This window comes from Poecilia mexicana, unplaced genomic scaffold, assembly GCF_051168715.1.
Source record: "Poecilia mexicana isolate PSO_F unplaced genomic scaffold, ASM5116871v1 scaffold_3, whole genome shotgun sequence".
NCBI classification, from domain to species: Eukaryota; Metazoa; Chordata; class Actinopteri; order Cyprinodontiformes; family Poeciliidae; genus Poecilia; species Poecilia mexicana.
This window is the reverse complement of record NW_028263372.1, coordinates 11,815,383-11,829,598: the sequence shown is the minus strand read 5'-3', so window position 1 is coordinate 11,829,598 and position 14,216 is coordinate 11,815,383. Positions and strand designations below refer to the sequence as shown.

General features: G+C 39.2%; 1 protein-coding gene across 4 annotated transcripts in view; it reads left to right on the top strand.

The window, feature by feature from the left end:
• gramd2aa (GRAM domain containing 2Aa) overlaps positions 1–13,547 on the top strand; it is a 30,944-nt gene extending 17,397 nt beyond the window's left edge. For 2 of the 4 annotated variants that reach the window (XM_088004161.1, XM_088004160.1), the window contains 10 exons: positions 788–845; positions 3,591–3,930; positions 5,674–5,777; positions 6,232–6,330; positions 6,688–6,759; positions 6,870–6,926; positions 7,880–8,057; positions 10,329–10,422; positions 11,862–11,966; positions 12,618–13,547. In XM_088004161.1, the coding sequence (XP_087860287.1) occupies positions 788–845; positions 3,591–3,930; positions 5,674–5,777; positions 6,232–6,330; positions 6,688–6,759; positions 6,870–6,926; positions 7,880–8,057; positions 10,329–10,422; positions 11,862–11,966; positions 12,618–12,621 (1,111 nt within the window). In that variant the 3' untranslated portion in view covers positions 12,622–13,547. Of the gene's footprint in view, positions 1–787; positions 846–3,590; positions 3,931–5,673; positions 5,778–6,231; positions 6,331–6,687; positions 6,760–6,869; positions 6,927–7,879; positions 8,058–10,328; positions 10,423–11,861; positions 11,971–12,617 lie in introns of those variants that run through there. The other 2 variants (XM_088004162.1, XM_088004163.1) reach the window with 2 other exon arrangements.
• The last annotated feature ends 669 nt before the right edge of the window (positions 13,548–14,216 follow it).

Here is a 14,216-nt window from a genome sequence, read left to right as displayed (position 1 = left end):
CCTGACTGGCTGCTGATACGATACGTTTTCACCGAGGAATGACCGCTGCAGTGTGGACTTTCACTTTCAGCTCTCCAGTGGAACCAGCAGCAGCTTGACTGGCTCCGTCGGAGCGCCTGCTGGGCCGCAGTGTTATCAGTGCCTCCTCCTGCGGCGGTGCTTTCATATCAGCGCCGCGTTACACTCCCTGAGCTCACTGTCAGTCACCCGACACTTTCAGTGAGATACCGGATGAAAGACGAAGTGTGCTTCTCTCCCTCTCTCCTTCTATCTAAATGCCTCGCCACATTCAGCCTTTCCTCGGTCCACACCGGCTGCCGCCTTCCCCAGAACACCTGAACGGAGCAGTTCAGTGACATTTTCCTTCCAGGATTGATTGTGCTGGGTTTTTATCTGCTGAGTTGTTATTCCTGCCTCGGAAGCAGATTTACGAGCATCATGCTGGGACATCTGCTCCTCCGGAGGCAAGTTTGAAGTGAAACTCTTGCTATTAAAAGAGCGACACAGATAATCGCCTGGCGTGGCCGCTGCTCACGCTTCAGCTGCTCGGTATATCTATCTAATGCCAACTCTGGCTTCAGATACAATAAACCTTCCTACATGTAATACAATATGTACATCTCGAGTGTTTTTACCTCTTTTGGCTTAAATTTTCCGTCCAGTTTGCAGGAATATCTTCACAATCTTTTATTTTAAGCTCACCTTGCCCACATATAGAATAATAGTGTGAGTTTGGTTCATGTATTATTATTATATATTGTTTACATTTTTTTTTACTACACCACAGGTTTCAGCTGATTGAAGACCTTTCCTATGAAGATGTGAAGAAATGCTACAGGGGATCGGTGAGTTTGTCCTGTTTTGGTTTTGGTTTAAACAAACATGTAGTAAAGTTAGCTAATAAAAGCATAACGAAGCTTCAGTAGCGTTAGGCTGTGAAATGTGAACATGTTGCTCGCATCTTGAAATATCGAAAAAAAAATCTTTCCAAATCCAGAGTATTGATCCTCCTTGCAGGTTTTTCTGTTTTATGTCAGATGACCACATAAAGTGGAATTTCAGATAAAGACAACCTTTTTTATTATTATTCTTTCATCCATTGAGGTAAAAAGCTTTCCACCGTTACATGGCCCCATGTGAAAAAATAATTGTCCGTCATGTTAAATCATGAAATGATTGTGATGAGCCACAGTTTTTGGAAAGCTGTGTAAGTTTTCACCAGCCTAACTCAGGCCTGATGATCAAATGTAGGAAATAATTTTAAATAGAACATCTTATAGCATAAAGTATGCGAAAAAAAAAATCTCAAAAAGCAACATATCATCTAAACGAAAACAGTAGGAAAAAAGTAATCGAAGTCTGAAAAGGGATCCAAATCCATTCCTATCGCTTTGGGAATCCAGCACACTACAGTGTAGGAGACATGTCAAACTCGAGGCTCTGGGGCCAAATCTGGCCCACCGTAGCTTTTTATGTGGCCCTTTAGGCACCAAATTACATCAATTAATCCCTCCAGTTTTTCACAAATCTGCAAAATTCATACAAAACCCACACAAAATCAACAGACCCACATATTTCTTTTCCTGATTTTTGCAGAAAATTCTTCTTAAAATTGTCTGAAAACATTGGGTTTAAAGTTACTACTGCCTCAGCCTTACTTGATGTCAAGCAGTCCATGACCGATGTGGCAAGTAATAAAAGTTACATTTAGCATTATATATTGCCAAAAATTAAAAAAACACGAACATTCACAAAATCCTGGATGGACTGGTCAATGTGAAAAGATGTTCAATATTTAATTTTAAGAAACTGACACAAACAGCCATTCATTGATATTTTAACAGCTTAGTGGGTTTTATACATTCTGGCACAACCAGCCCTTTAAGAACATCCAGGTTTTTGATTTGGCCCGAAATGAAAATGAGTGCGACGTCCCTGGTGTAGAAGCTGTAGTTAGTGGATGCCAGCTAGCTTCAGAGAAAACATGGACCAGCGGTGAATCTTCCCAGTTGTGTCCAATCTAGCAAAATGACTCCAGGAGTTCATTGACTTCACCCAGAAGGGTGAAGACACCAGAACATCCAAAACACTGCAGGCTTCATTTGCTTTAGTTGAGGTCAGAGTTCATGAGTCTACATGAAGAAGGAGGCTGGGCACAAACTGCCTCCGTGGGAGAGTTCAAAGGCCGCAACCACAGCTGACAAAAAGAAACACAAAGGCTGCTCTCATGTGTCACAAAGCGTCTCGATCCACAAGACCTTTGGGGAAGTTTTGTCTGCACTGACGAGACAAAAGTGGAACTTCTTGGAAAGTGAAAGTGCGGTTCATGTTACGTCTGAGCTAAAACTAACCCAGAATTGTGGAAATACACTGTCAGACACGGTGGTGGTGGTGTGATGGTTTGGGATTTGAGGTTTCTGGATTGTAAAGGACGCTGTATAAAAGCAAGGAATTAAACAAGAAGTGCATTTAAAAACTGGATTTAAAGTGTTTGAATATTGTGGCGATGATAGCGAAGTGTGTTCCAAAGAAACAACCGAGTAAAGCTTGGCTTTGAGCCGGACTCGAATCCAATTCATGTACCATAAATATGAGGCTCACTCTGTAAACTCCTCTAAGATGGCTGAACTAAAACGTTTCTGCAAAGAAGAGCGGCCGTTAGCCGATCGCTTTTCCACATGGCTCCAGGTCGGTTTGATGAAATCATTATTTGACTTAGTTTGATGATCTGAGACATTTAAGTATAACAAACAAACAAAAAGAGGCAAAAACAGAAGAAATCTACAAGGAGGGGCAAATGCTTTGGTTATTTAATTCAACAGAAAAAAGATCATAAACTGCCTCTGTCCTCTTGTGTACTCTTTTTGTCATTTAGCAAAGTAATACACGTTGGAAACGAATCTAATTTCCACTCTGAATGAGTCAGCATATTCCTCCAGTACAACGTTAACCGAGGGTTTCCCCCTGCACAGTATCCTAACTCTCTGCAAGCGCCGCTCTGAGGACAGGAGCTACTTCTTGCCGCGTGCTATAAATAGTGAAAAGAGCGCCAGGAGCGATGCAGAACGACAGAGTGAAACAGTGATAGATGAGATGCAGAGCAGGAAAGTTGTAGCAGAGACTCTGAAGGCTGGAGGTGAGTTGTAGCAGCGCGGTGAGAGGAGATGAAGGAGAGATCTAGTGATTTTTCTTTTTTTTTTAAGGGAAGAAGAAATGGGCGACTTGAATGTTCTTGGCGTTAGAGAAACTGACAGCAGCGAGGAGAAGGGAGGGAAAGAAAGGAGTTAAAAGTACCTGTGTGTTTTCCAGCTGAAGGACAGAGTGAGTGTATGTGTGTGAAGGAAAGAGGGGTGGGGAGGGAGCAGCGGCAGAGCCACTGAAGGTGTATTTGAGACAGAATAAGGCAGCCTTGTAGTCGAGAAAGAGCTCAGAGGCGACAAAATGAGGCGTAGCTGCTGCTAGTCTGTAGTGTGTGTGTGTGTGTGTGTGTGTGTGTGTGTGTGTTTGTTTTAGTGGCACTTAGAGGCAGATGCATGTTGAGTAGACGGTAACCTCAGCCCAACACTGACCAGCGGCAGGGGGGGGAACAGTGTGTGTCTTGCAGCAGTTTGCTCCAGGCCTTGGATGTGCGAGAGTGTGTATGTGAGTACGGTGCCAACGTGCTGAGCCTGGTGCAGAGCTCTCGTCCTTTGTGGGAGAGGGTGGTGTCTGCGCCGAGCGGAGCCGGAGGGGCCGGAGGCGGTGGAGGAGGCGGCGGCGGCGGCGGTGAAGGTGGAGGGGTCAGCGGGGCTGGCGCTGTGCGGGCAGGCCGGTCCGCCAAGGAGCTGCTCATGACTCTGCCCTGTCCCTCTGCACAGACTGTCAGCAAGTACAACTCGCAGTACCACAAACTGTTCCCATGCGTGCCCAAGGATGAGATCCTCATGAAAGGTACCGTCACCGTGTCAGCTTTTACACTGTGCGCATGAGCTGCTTGTGGCGGGACAGCATGTACCTGCCATGTGAGGAAATCAGGACTGTGTGTGCGCGCGTGGGTGTACGTGTGTGTAAGTTGTTGTGTCATTTTGTGGTGATGTCATCAGCTGAAAAAAAAAATCAATCTGTGTCTAAACTTTGAAAAACAAGGTAACTAAAAATGTGTCTGTTTTAGGTGAAGTTTCCCTGTAGCAGTAAGCGATCGATCAGTGGATCAATTAGTCGCATGATAAGTTAAAATGAGCTTGATGATTCACATTCTGATTATTAATAGTTTTTTGAAGGGCAATGTTGGTTACAGAGACATTAATGTTTTTTGTTCTAAGTGTTTTTTATTCGTTTTGTTTCATTTTTGGATATCCAGCTCCAGTATTAAGACTTCTTGACAAAATTAAAGTTTATTAGTCTTTGAGAGGGCAAACTTGCATTATTATGCCATCATCAGTATGTCACTTTAAAATGGTCTTCAATATTATTATTTATCAAAATAATTACTGGGACAGAGATTTGGGGCCGATTTCCAAACTCTGATTTTATGAAGTTGTGACTTGCTGACGCACTGCAAAAAACACAAAATCTTACCAAATATTTTTGTCTAGTTTCTAGTAAAAATATCTTTCTATGCTTGAAATAAGATCAAACTAGCGTACAAGTAACTTTTCAGCAACATAGGGGAGCTTGTTTTCAGTCCCTTATAGCACTAGAAGAATATCTTATTAGTGAAACAATCTGCCAGTGGACTTTTTAAAAATATCAATATTAATTAATTATTTACTTAAAACAAGCTCTTATATGTTGCAGAAAAGTTACTTGTAAGTTAGTTTTGTCTTATTTCAAGGATGCTAAGATATTTACACAGGAAACCAGACTAAAAATACTTAAGATTTTGTGTTTTTGCAGTGCAGAGTTTAGCTTTTAACAACCTTTTCTGTATTAATTAAAATGTTAGTAGTAAATATTGAGTAAAACAGATCAGTTTTCTTCTTGTTTTTTTTTTAAGTCTTCCTCTTTGTCAGCTGGACATGCCTGCATAGAAATTAAAACTGTAGGTACATTTCTACTTTTAAGTTTAGAGGAAATCCATCATTTAAAGAACTATCGCAGGATTTTTTTTTTTTAGCCAAATTTTGTTATTGTGCATGATTTTAAAATACTCTAGCTTCTAGTGTTTTTTATTATTATTATTGTTTTTGACTGTTAAAAACTGTTAAAAGCTTTAAAAATAGAAAGACGGAGACAAAAAAACACATTTATTCTGCATAAATAAATACATTTGTTGCAACTCATTAATCCTTGCCCTTTTATTTTTTAAATTTCGTAAGTTCCTGCATGAAAACATTTTTATACCTGGCTAACTTCCCCGCCCCCAAGTGGAGACATTCTGTATTGCATCAGTGAGAATATCTGGAAAGTTCAGTCAAATGCATCGTTAGAAAACCGTCCTCCAGGCTTTGGGGAATATTTTTTGTTTCATCCTGGAAATTCAAAACCAGAACATGATCCTGATTTGGAAACATGTAAAGTATAAAACAAACCCCAGCACTGAGTCAACTTCTGTTTTGCTTATTTTATTTCCTGATCATTGCTTGGAGTTTTCCGTCTGGGACTGTGTGATGTTAAACTACAGGATGTCGGACGTGTGTTGTTTCTTTAACTGTTGTGCTCTTGTTAAGTATTTTGTGCTTCTTCTTTTGTCAGTGTACTCCTGTGCTCTTCTTAGAGACATCCTCCTGCAGGGCCGCCTCTACATCTCCAGAAATTGGCTGTGTTTCTATGCCAACCTCTTCGGCAAGGACATCAAGGTAGGAGGCAGCTTAATAAACTCACAGTGACTGTGGGGGAAACTTGATCCGGGCGACTTTTAAAGTCACAGGCTGGCAAAGCTGATTGCACAGCTTTACAAATGGTTTCGCTGGAAGTCAATCAGGATTAGGAGCAAACTGGAAGTCCCTCTGTCTTTATTCTTCGTGTTTTTAACCTTTAACTTTACTCGTCTCTGAAATGTTTCACTTTGATGTTGGACTTTCCAGCTCTTCCTTCAATTTCCTCGAAACTCCAGAGGTTTCAGTGACAGTAAGCCACTTATTGAAGCCGCATTCCTCACATTCTGACTCAATAATGCAGGTTTTGTGTCCCTGCTGGTTTTCCGCAGGGCCGGTCTCTTTGCTCTTTCTCTCCTGCTTTCTCGCTCTAACGGTTTAGAGGTCAAATCCAAGGTTTGTGTCTTCCTGAAAAGTTCCTTATCGTTCTGCTCAGGTGGCCATCCCCGTCGTTACTGTGCGACTTGTGAAGAAGCACAAGACGGCCGGCCTGGTGCCCAATGGGTTGGCCATCACGACCGACACCAACCAGAAGGTAGACGCTTCAGCCAGAGAGATAATAGACTAACAACTTAAAGTTAGCCTAATTTAAGGTTAGCCTATTGTTTTTTTTCTGCTAGTTTCTTATAGGGGATCATAAAAAATATTTGGGTATGAATAATTTTTTATGTTAGAAGGCTGAAAAGATTGGGAACCACTGAAATAACCAACGAAGAAGAGGTGAAAGACTTCAGCTGAAATCACTAATAATGACCTTAAGTGCACTAATTAGACAAAACATTATGTCCACTAGCAGGTGAAGTGAATAACGCTGATTATCTTCTCGTTTTGGCACGACAGTGGGTGGAATAATAGTTAATACAACTCCTGTTATTCTCTTTTATCTCCTCAGTATGTTTTCGTCTCCCTGCTATCAAGAGATAGTGTGTATGATGTCCTCCGCAGGATCTGCACACACTTACAGGTCCGTGAACACACACACACACACACACACACACACCAGGTGTACTTATTCATTAAGTCCATGTGGCAGCGTGTCAAATAAAGAGGCGTCTGTGTTTTTTCCCCCTGCAGGTCAATGGGAAGAGCCTGAGCTTAAAGCAGTTCATGGAAGAGCCGGTCTTATCGCTGGTGAGTGAAAGTCTTTCACAAAACGCAGCAAAATCTTCCAAATTCAGCCATCAAAAGCGCCGTTGATGGGTTTTATGAAGCGCGGATCGATCCGAAGCTGAGGGTCGACTTCGCAAAGAGGAGATCGATCGATCGTTCTGCCGCAGCTGCAGCCATGTGGTGAATTATTCTCCGGGTCGGCCCGATGCTCTCTGAGGTCACCTTGTGTTGCGGCGCTCTGTTAGCTTCCTGGCTTGTCCTTGATATTCTCTGTAACAAAAGTGAGCATGTTCAGTTGAAAAGACTATTTAGATTTTTGTTTCTCAAACAGGTTTTCTAAAAACAAAGAAAACAAGTAACTAGTAGGACAAGAGAAAACATGTGATTACATAACCAAGAACAAAATAATAAGCTTATCAACTACTTTTGTGTTTGAAAATGAGAAGGAAGACTTATTTAACCTACCTTTTATCTCAGTTTGATGAAACGTGTCACTTACCGGCTCAGTAATGATCAGAAATGTTGTGGTGGCCATATCCCTGTTGAATTTACTATGTAATAAATAACATTACACAAAAACAAACTGATTCCAAACTGACTCATAACAGGACAAGCAAATAATAATAATAATAATAATAATAATAATAATAATAATAACCGGACATACAGCATCAGAATAATCTCCAACTTTTGCCAATGTATACAGATCATATAAATTATAAAACAAGCAAATAAAAGAAAAAAATCCTGATAATAGTTTTTTGGGGGACTCCTGACCCAAATGATTATTTATTTTATTCAAAAATGAATTGGAAAAAAATGTTGCCAGGAATTTCTTTATGCTTTAAATGAAAAATAGTAAATTATTTAACAGCTGTGTTATATTTTCATCTTCATGTCAGATTAGAACCATAAATGTTCGTGAACTGGTTTGTTGAGTAACTGGACAGCCTCGTCTTTCTGCTGTGCTGCAGGATGAGTTCCCGGCTCCGGATGAGTTCCCAGTGGTTGACGAGTTCCCGTCGGTGTTAAAATGGAGACGGAAACCGTCTGTGGTGTCCGTGTCCTCGTCCCTTCCCGACCTGCTGGGCAGCTCCACCAGTGGCCTGGGAGCAGCAGACACACCCTTCAAGACGGAGCCGCCACTGGAAGGTCTCACACGCACACACGCACACACACACACACACACACACACACACACACACACACACACACACACACACACACACACACACACACACACACACACACACACACACACACACACACACACACACACACCTATTCAGTCTCTGATGTTTTGTGCACATATTTAGTCAGTGCTATTAAACATTCGTCCAGAAAATATTTTCCAGAGGTGAATTTACTTTTCTATAAATTGAATTAAAAAGGTCGAGCCAGAAAAACAAAACGAAACGAAACAAAAACAAAAACTTAGCTCCCCCTTTGCTAAATCTGGACAGGAACCACCGTGGGACACAAAATAGGATTCCCATTTTTGTATGAATGTGAGAGCAAATGAATGATCTCTGTTTGGATTTTTTTTTTTCTTACGCAACAAGATGGAGATTAAATCACATGGAGGATTGTATTAAAAAGCTTTGTGCCCGTGCGGATTAAGTTGAGATTATCACAACAAAACGTCTGCCGTGAACCATGTTCTGGAAAATTCTGGATGGATGAATGTTTTGGTGCTCTGGGCAGCATGTTGAATATTTCATAGACCTGATGCTTATTGTTGACATCACCAACAGGTCAGAGTAGACCTTCCTTTAGTTTTTTTTCCTCAACAATTTTTACTTCAAATCCAAAATGGCTGCAAAATAAGTACAAAACAGAGAAGGTGATAAACTGCATGGTAATCCCATTGATTCAGTTTTCATAGCAACTCGCATATAATGAGCGTCTTGCTGTCACAATATATGAAAAGTGTTTACACTTTGTCTTAAAATACATCAAAGTTAGCAGGTTGACGGAAATAAATGAAGATTTTAGCACCATCAAGGTTGCTTCATAAATTTTATTTACTAAAAACGTTGGATAACAAAAAAAGATGACCAACCAAAAAATAGCTAAAGCTTTTTAAAGGTCTTTTCCTTCCTGTTTCTGAACGATGTGACGTTCAAACCCACTTCGTCTGCTCTAAATGTAACTTCAAGGCCTGAAACTTCTTTTATCGCACACTTATCCACTTCTCTAATCAAAAGTCAAAAGAAGAACTACTAATAAACAGCACTTCAGAGGATGATAGCAGGTTCTGCCTGCTTGAAATCAAAAGCTTAAGAAGTGTTGAATAGTTAAATATTTTTACTCATATCAATGCAGTAAACTGCCTATTATATGGCGCTGTGTTTTAACTAAACTTTTTAACCTGCTGCTACTCCTAACCCCTTGTATGTGTGAGTTATGATGACCCCACTGTGCATGTTTCTGCCTGTTTTAAATCATCTTTGATTAACAACATAATAATTAAGCTGCAGAGTTTTTCATATGTTCACTCATGTGAACAACATGCATTTAGACGCTCAGGTATGTATGAGACATAAATTAATACTACGATTAAGGACCAAAGCATAAATAATATAAGCAGCCAAATACAGTATTTCCATTGGTAATAATGTTCACCAAACCAAGACATTTTTTTTGTGCTTTTAACTTTTGTTTTTGTTTAGCTGTGTTTCACTTCTCTGGCCTTTTTGTAATGTGAAGCATCATTAAAAAAAAAAGAAGGCACTAATATTATCTTAGAAATTGCCACCAGTTTGGGTAGAAATGTTTTGGTTAAAAACAACTTAAAGTTACAGTTTTATAGTGAAAATGTGTTTATTCTTACTACAGAAACACTTGAAGTATTTAAAAAAACAACAACAACTCAGTCACAAGTAATAGGCAAAAGATCAGGGAAAATATGGAGAATGAGACACAATGTCCACTTTAGTGAACACACGATTCTTTGCCATTTCCTCCCAGCATAAAGACAGAAATGTTAACAATTAGTCCTTAGTCGCTATGTGAACTTACCAATATTTATTTTTCCTAAAGACTGGCAAAACCATCTACAGGTGCTCTTCATTTCTGGCTACATTTTTTTTTCTGATGTTGCCAGTAGGTGGCAGTATATGGAGTTCACCCACTAAAGTCCAGTTATAAGATGATGAGCAGCAGCAGCTACTCACTACCCAGGAAACAGCTTTATAGCCAAGAATTAATGAGAATTTTGCCACAAAACAAAGTTTTTCTGACAGCCACAGATTTTTAAACGTTTTCCTTCGACAGTTTTTATGTCGAAGGAAAGATTTAAAGATTTAATCTGAGCACACATTTACTCAGGTTTTCACAAAAAGTCAAAGCTAAAAAATGGAATATGTAGGACAGTCGAGTAATGTTAATGGTGTGGTGTTATGGTGTGTGTGTGTGTTTCAGAGAGAGGTCTGCAAACAGACAGAGGTCTTTTATCAGAGCCGGTGGCAGAGTTGGGTCAGATGGAGTACCAGCTGCTCAAGTTCTTCACCCTGCTGTGAGTGGATGAAGGGGCACACACCACCTTCACCTTCTCCAACAGCTGACTCGTAGCTCCACACACACACACACACACACACACACACACACACACACACACACACACACACACACACACACACACACACACGCACACACGCACACACTGGGCTTTAATGTGCTGATATAAATAGGAGGTGATTCAGTCACAGGAGATGAGAGCTGCTGAAACACTCAGTCCACAGAGAAACGCCCTCCGATGAACCGTTGCTCACCACAATGTCTCTCACATTATGTCACAGAGCGACATGCGCTTCGTCATCTATTTCTGTACATCATTAGTTTTATTAGCAAGCTTAACCTGCTGAGTGAAGAAATAGAGCTCAACCTCATTCACTCATAAAATACACACCCAAAGCACATATCATGCATAATAGTTGTAATCAGTATAGTTTTATGCAGCTGTTTTAGATTTAGACACAACATGAAATTAAAGGTGTTATAGATTTATGGCAAAATTGGGAAAAATCATCGGCAGAAACAATTAAAACGACCCAACAAAAAGATTCAACAAAATAATTCAAAATCTATAATCTTAGACGTCTAAAATAAGTCAATTGTTTTATTCACTTTTTCTTATTCATAATTTACTTTAGTATCAATATCCATATTTATTATTTGATTTAGTTATGTTGTAAAAAAAAGTAATTTAATTGGGAAATAGGGTTATATTTCTAGGTTATTTCTTTTGCCCTTTAATTTTCACTCATAATAATTTATTCATTAGTTAGTTTCTGCTCCAGTCGTATGTTTTATTCATGTATTTCCTTCTTTCTTTCTCTCTTTCTTTCTTTCTTTCTTTCTTTCTTTCTTTCTTTCTTTCTTTCTTTCTTTCTTTATTTCTTTCTTTCTTTCTTTCTTTCTTTCTCTCTTTCTTTCTTTCTTTCTTTCTTTCTTTCATGTCACAATAACTTTAAGTTTGTTTTTGTATTCATTTTATTTACAATTAATAATAGTAAAAATTCTACATTTTTTCAGTTTTGATTCATAAAATGTAAATGTTTTTAAACATAAATGTGTGAATATGTCAAAAGAATTTATTAATCATAAACGTATTTTCATTTTCTCATGTTGTCCACAATGTTTCAATTTATTTTCGTTCATTTAGTAAATTCCTGCGTCAGCTGTTAGAGGAAGGGACGAGTTCAAATAAGACTAAGACTTTTTAAATGAAGAGCATTAAGACAAAAATAGAATTAAGAAAATAAGTTTGAAGGAAATTAGAAAACAGTAAAAACACAATACAGCAAATGTTTTAGCTTTCTTCTTTTCAACTGTTACGGATACATGACAGGACAGAAAACACCGCCCCCCAGTGTTCATTCAGAAACATTACAGCTCTCTTCCTTGGTGTTTACAGAAGCATCTAAATGTGTTTGTCTCTTCTTCTTTCATCAGAATAATCCTCCTCATCCTCTCATCGTGCTATCTGGCCTTTCGTGTGTGCAGTCTGGAGCAGCAGCTCTCCTTCCTCAGTAACCCAAATCTGCCCCTCAGAGAGAGGTAACACACCTGCAGGCAGTGTGACTAAAAAAAAATAAAGTAACAAAGACGGATATGTTTTCTTCAAAACAGTGGAAATCTTGTACATACTTAGATGAAATCAATTCATGTTTGTACTGAATAGCAAGTTTTGAGCAAAAGTTTTGTAAAACTTTTCATTGCCAACGAGCGCTTTTCGCACGCCATGAACGCTAGTGGAGCTATTTTTTTCACATCATATTTTGGTAACTTTTTCTGAGCTTTTTTCTCATTAAAATTACTCCCCCCCACCCCCCTCCATAATGTAAGACATTCTTCTGGTCAAATTGCATCTTTATTCACCTAATATTACACAATATTCTTGTAATGACACAAGAATTCTCCTTGCCTGAACCTAATACTCCGTCGTACAACTCACAGGAGTGGGAACTGAAATAAAAGCCACTTTTGTGAGTCATTTGTAATTTATTTTTTTATAAAAGAAAACAAGAAAATAAAACAGATTAAATACGGATTTGGTATTATTTCATTTTTAATCCATATTGCCCAACCTCATCTACTTCACTAGTTCTGTTGCTAAGAATGTAAGGACATAATAATTATGCATACAGGGATAAAAAACTATCTGTGCCATTAGGTTTCCACTAACAACACTGTCTTCTCCTGTTCCAGGTAACCTCTGCCTTCCACTTTAATCCCTCTTTCTTCAAGCTTGGAGCCGATGATGCCCCCCCTCCACCCACCACCTCAGCACAGATCCAGGATCAGAACAAACCCTCCATCCCTCCTCGGCTGCATCATCAAGGTTCCAGGCATCTATAAGGTCCGGGACGACCACCCAACCCAAGATCACTTCCAGACTATGCAAACAGACTGTATATTTATTTCTAAATAGAAAGTAGATTTTGTTATAGATTGTCAGCAGGTCATATCGCAGATGTGCTTCAGTGTGAAAAGTGGGGGGGGAAAAAGATGCTGCTGAATCCTCACTGCTCTGTTGTGCAGACGGATGAGGAAGACGTTTGATGTTAAAATATTGAGATGTAAGTAAGAAGGAAATGTTTGTATTTTTTTGATGGCTGCCAGCGTGAGTGAGCCGTTTGTTTATATCAAACATATTTTTGACTAATTGAGCAAACTAGTTTAATTTTAGAGGGAGAGTTAAAACTAGCAGTAACGTTGCACTTTTTCTTGTAAAGATGAAGTCCGAATCGTTTCAGCCACGTCGCATAAAGTGTTTTTTTTTTTTCTTCAGTAAAAGGTACTCAGTTGTCATCTTAAAGGTATTCACAGAAGAAGGTCATGTGAGCACAGAGATTTCACTTGTTTCTAGTGAAACAGAGCAATAATAGCTTTAAAAAAAGTGTGGAGTGATTAGATAAAATTTTATGTTTTTCATCACATTTATGAATATCTGTGTAAAAAAAAAGTTGCTTGGATTCTTTTACTCAAACATTTCAAGTGAAGATGTTAGTCTTTAAGAGTCAAACAGAGTGTTTGTTTTATGATGTTTGTCTGAGGATATTTGATGGATTTTCTATGGATGATGATGTATTTCTGGATGCTTTTAAATTAAATCTGCGACTATGTTAAAATGACAAAGACTTTGTAGCTTTCTGCTTTGCTTTCCGACAAAAAGAGCGACAGTCTTGAAATTTTCTTGTTTATCCTGTTCTTTAATTGCCTTTCAAGATGAACTGGAAAATCACTGAAACTTTATCCAATGTTGTAAATCAAGGGTAGAGAAATATTAACTTCGGGAAAAAGATGCTCCTCTACAAGATGTAATTGATTTTGGATTGTCCTATTTGTAATTTTTGCCTCATAATAGACCTTAGCCTTAGCCTGGCCATTGCCTTCCTTCACAATTTGCTCGATTCTCATCTCTCTTCACAGTTTTGCATGGGCTTTCTCCCATTGACTTGCATTCTCTCCTGCAGAATTTCAACCGGATCAATAAGCAAACAGAAGGAGAAGTCGTGAACGATGATGTTGATTTTCTGCGTTGTGTTAGAATTGTAATCTGCCTGTAGTTTTAGGAACAGCAGCGGAGGAAGTGAACAAAGCCGTTTAGTCCACGTTGGCCTCGCTTCCAAATATTGAATTAACAGTACCGTCTCGGTTCTTCTCTCTTTGCGGAGGAGGATGGTTGTTTACAGTGCAAGGAATTTCTGGTAAGCTTCATGGCATCAAACTGGCGTATTACATATGTCACGCCCAAATGTTTACAATTAGGTAATATTTAAAACCTCGACAGAGTCCATACCTGCG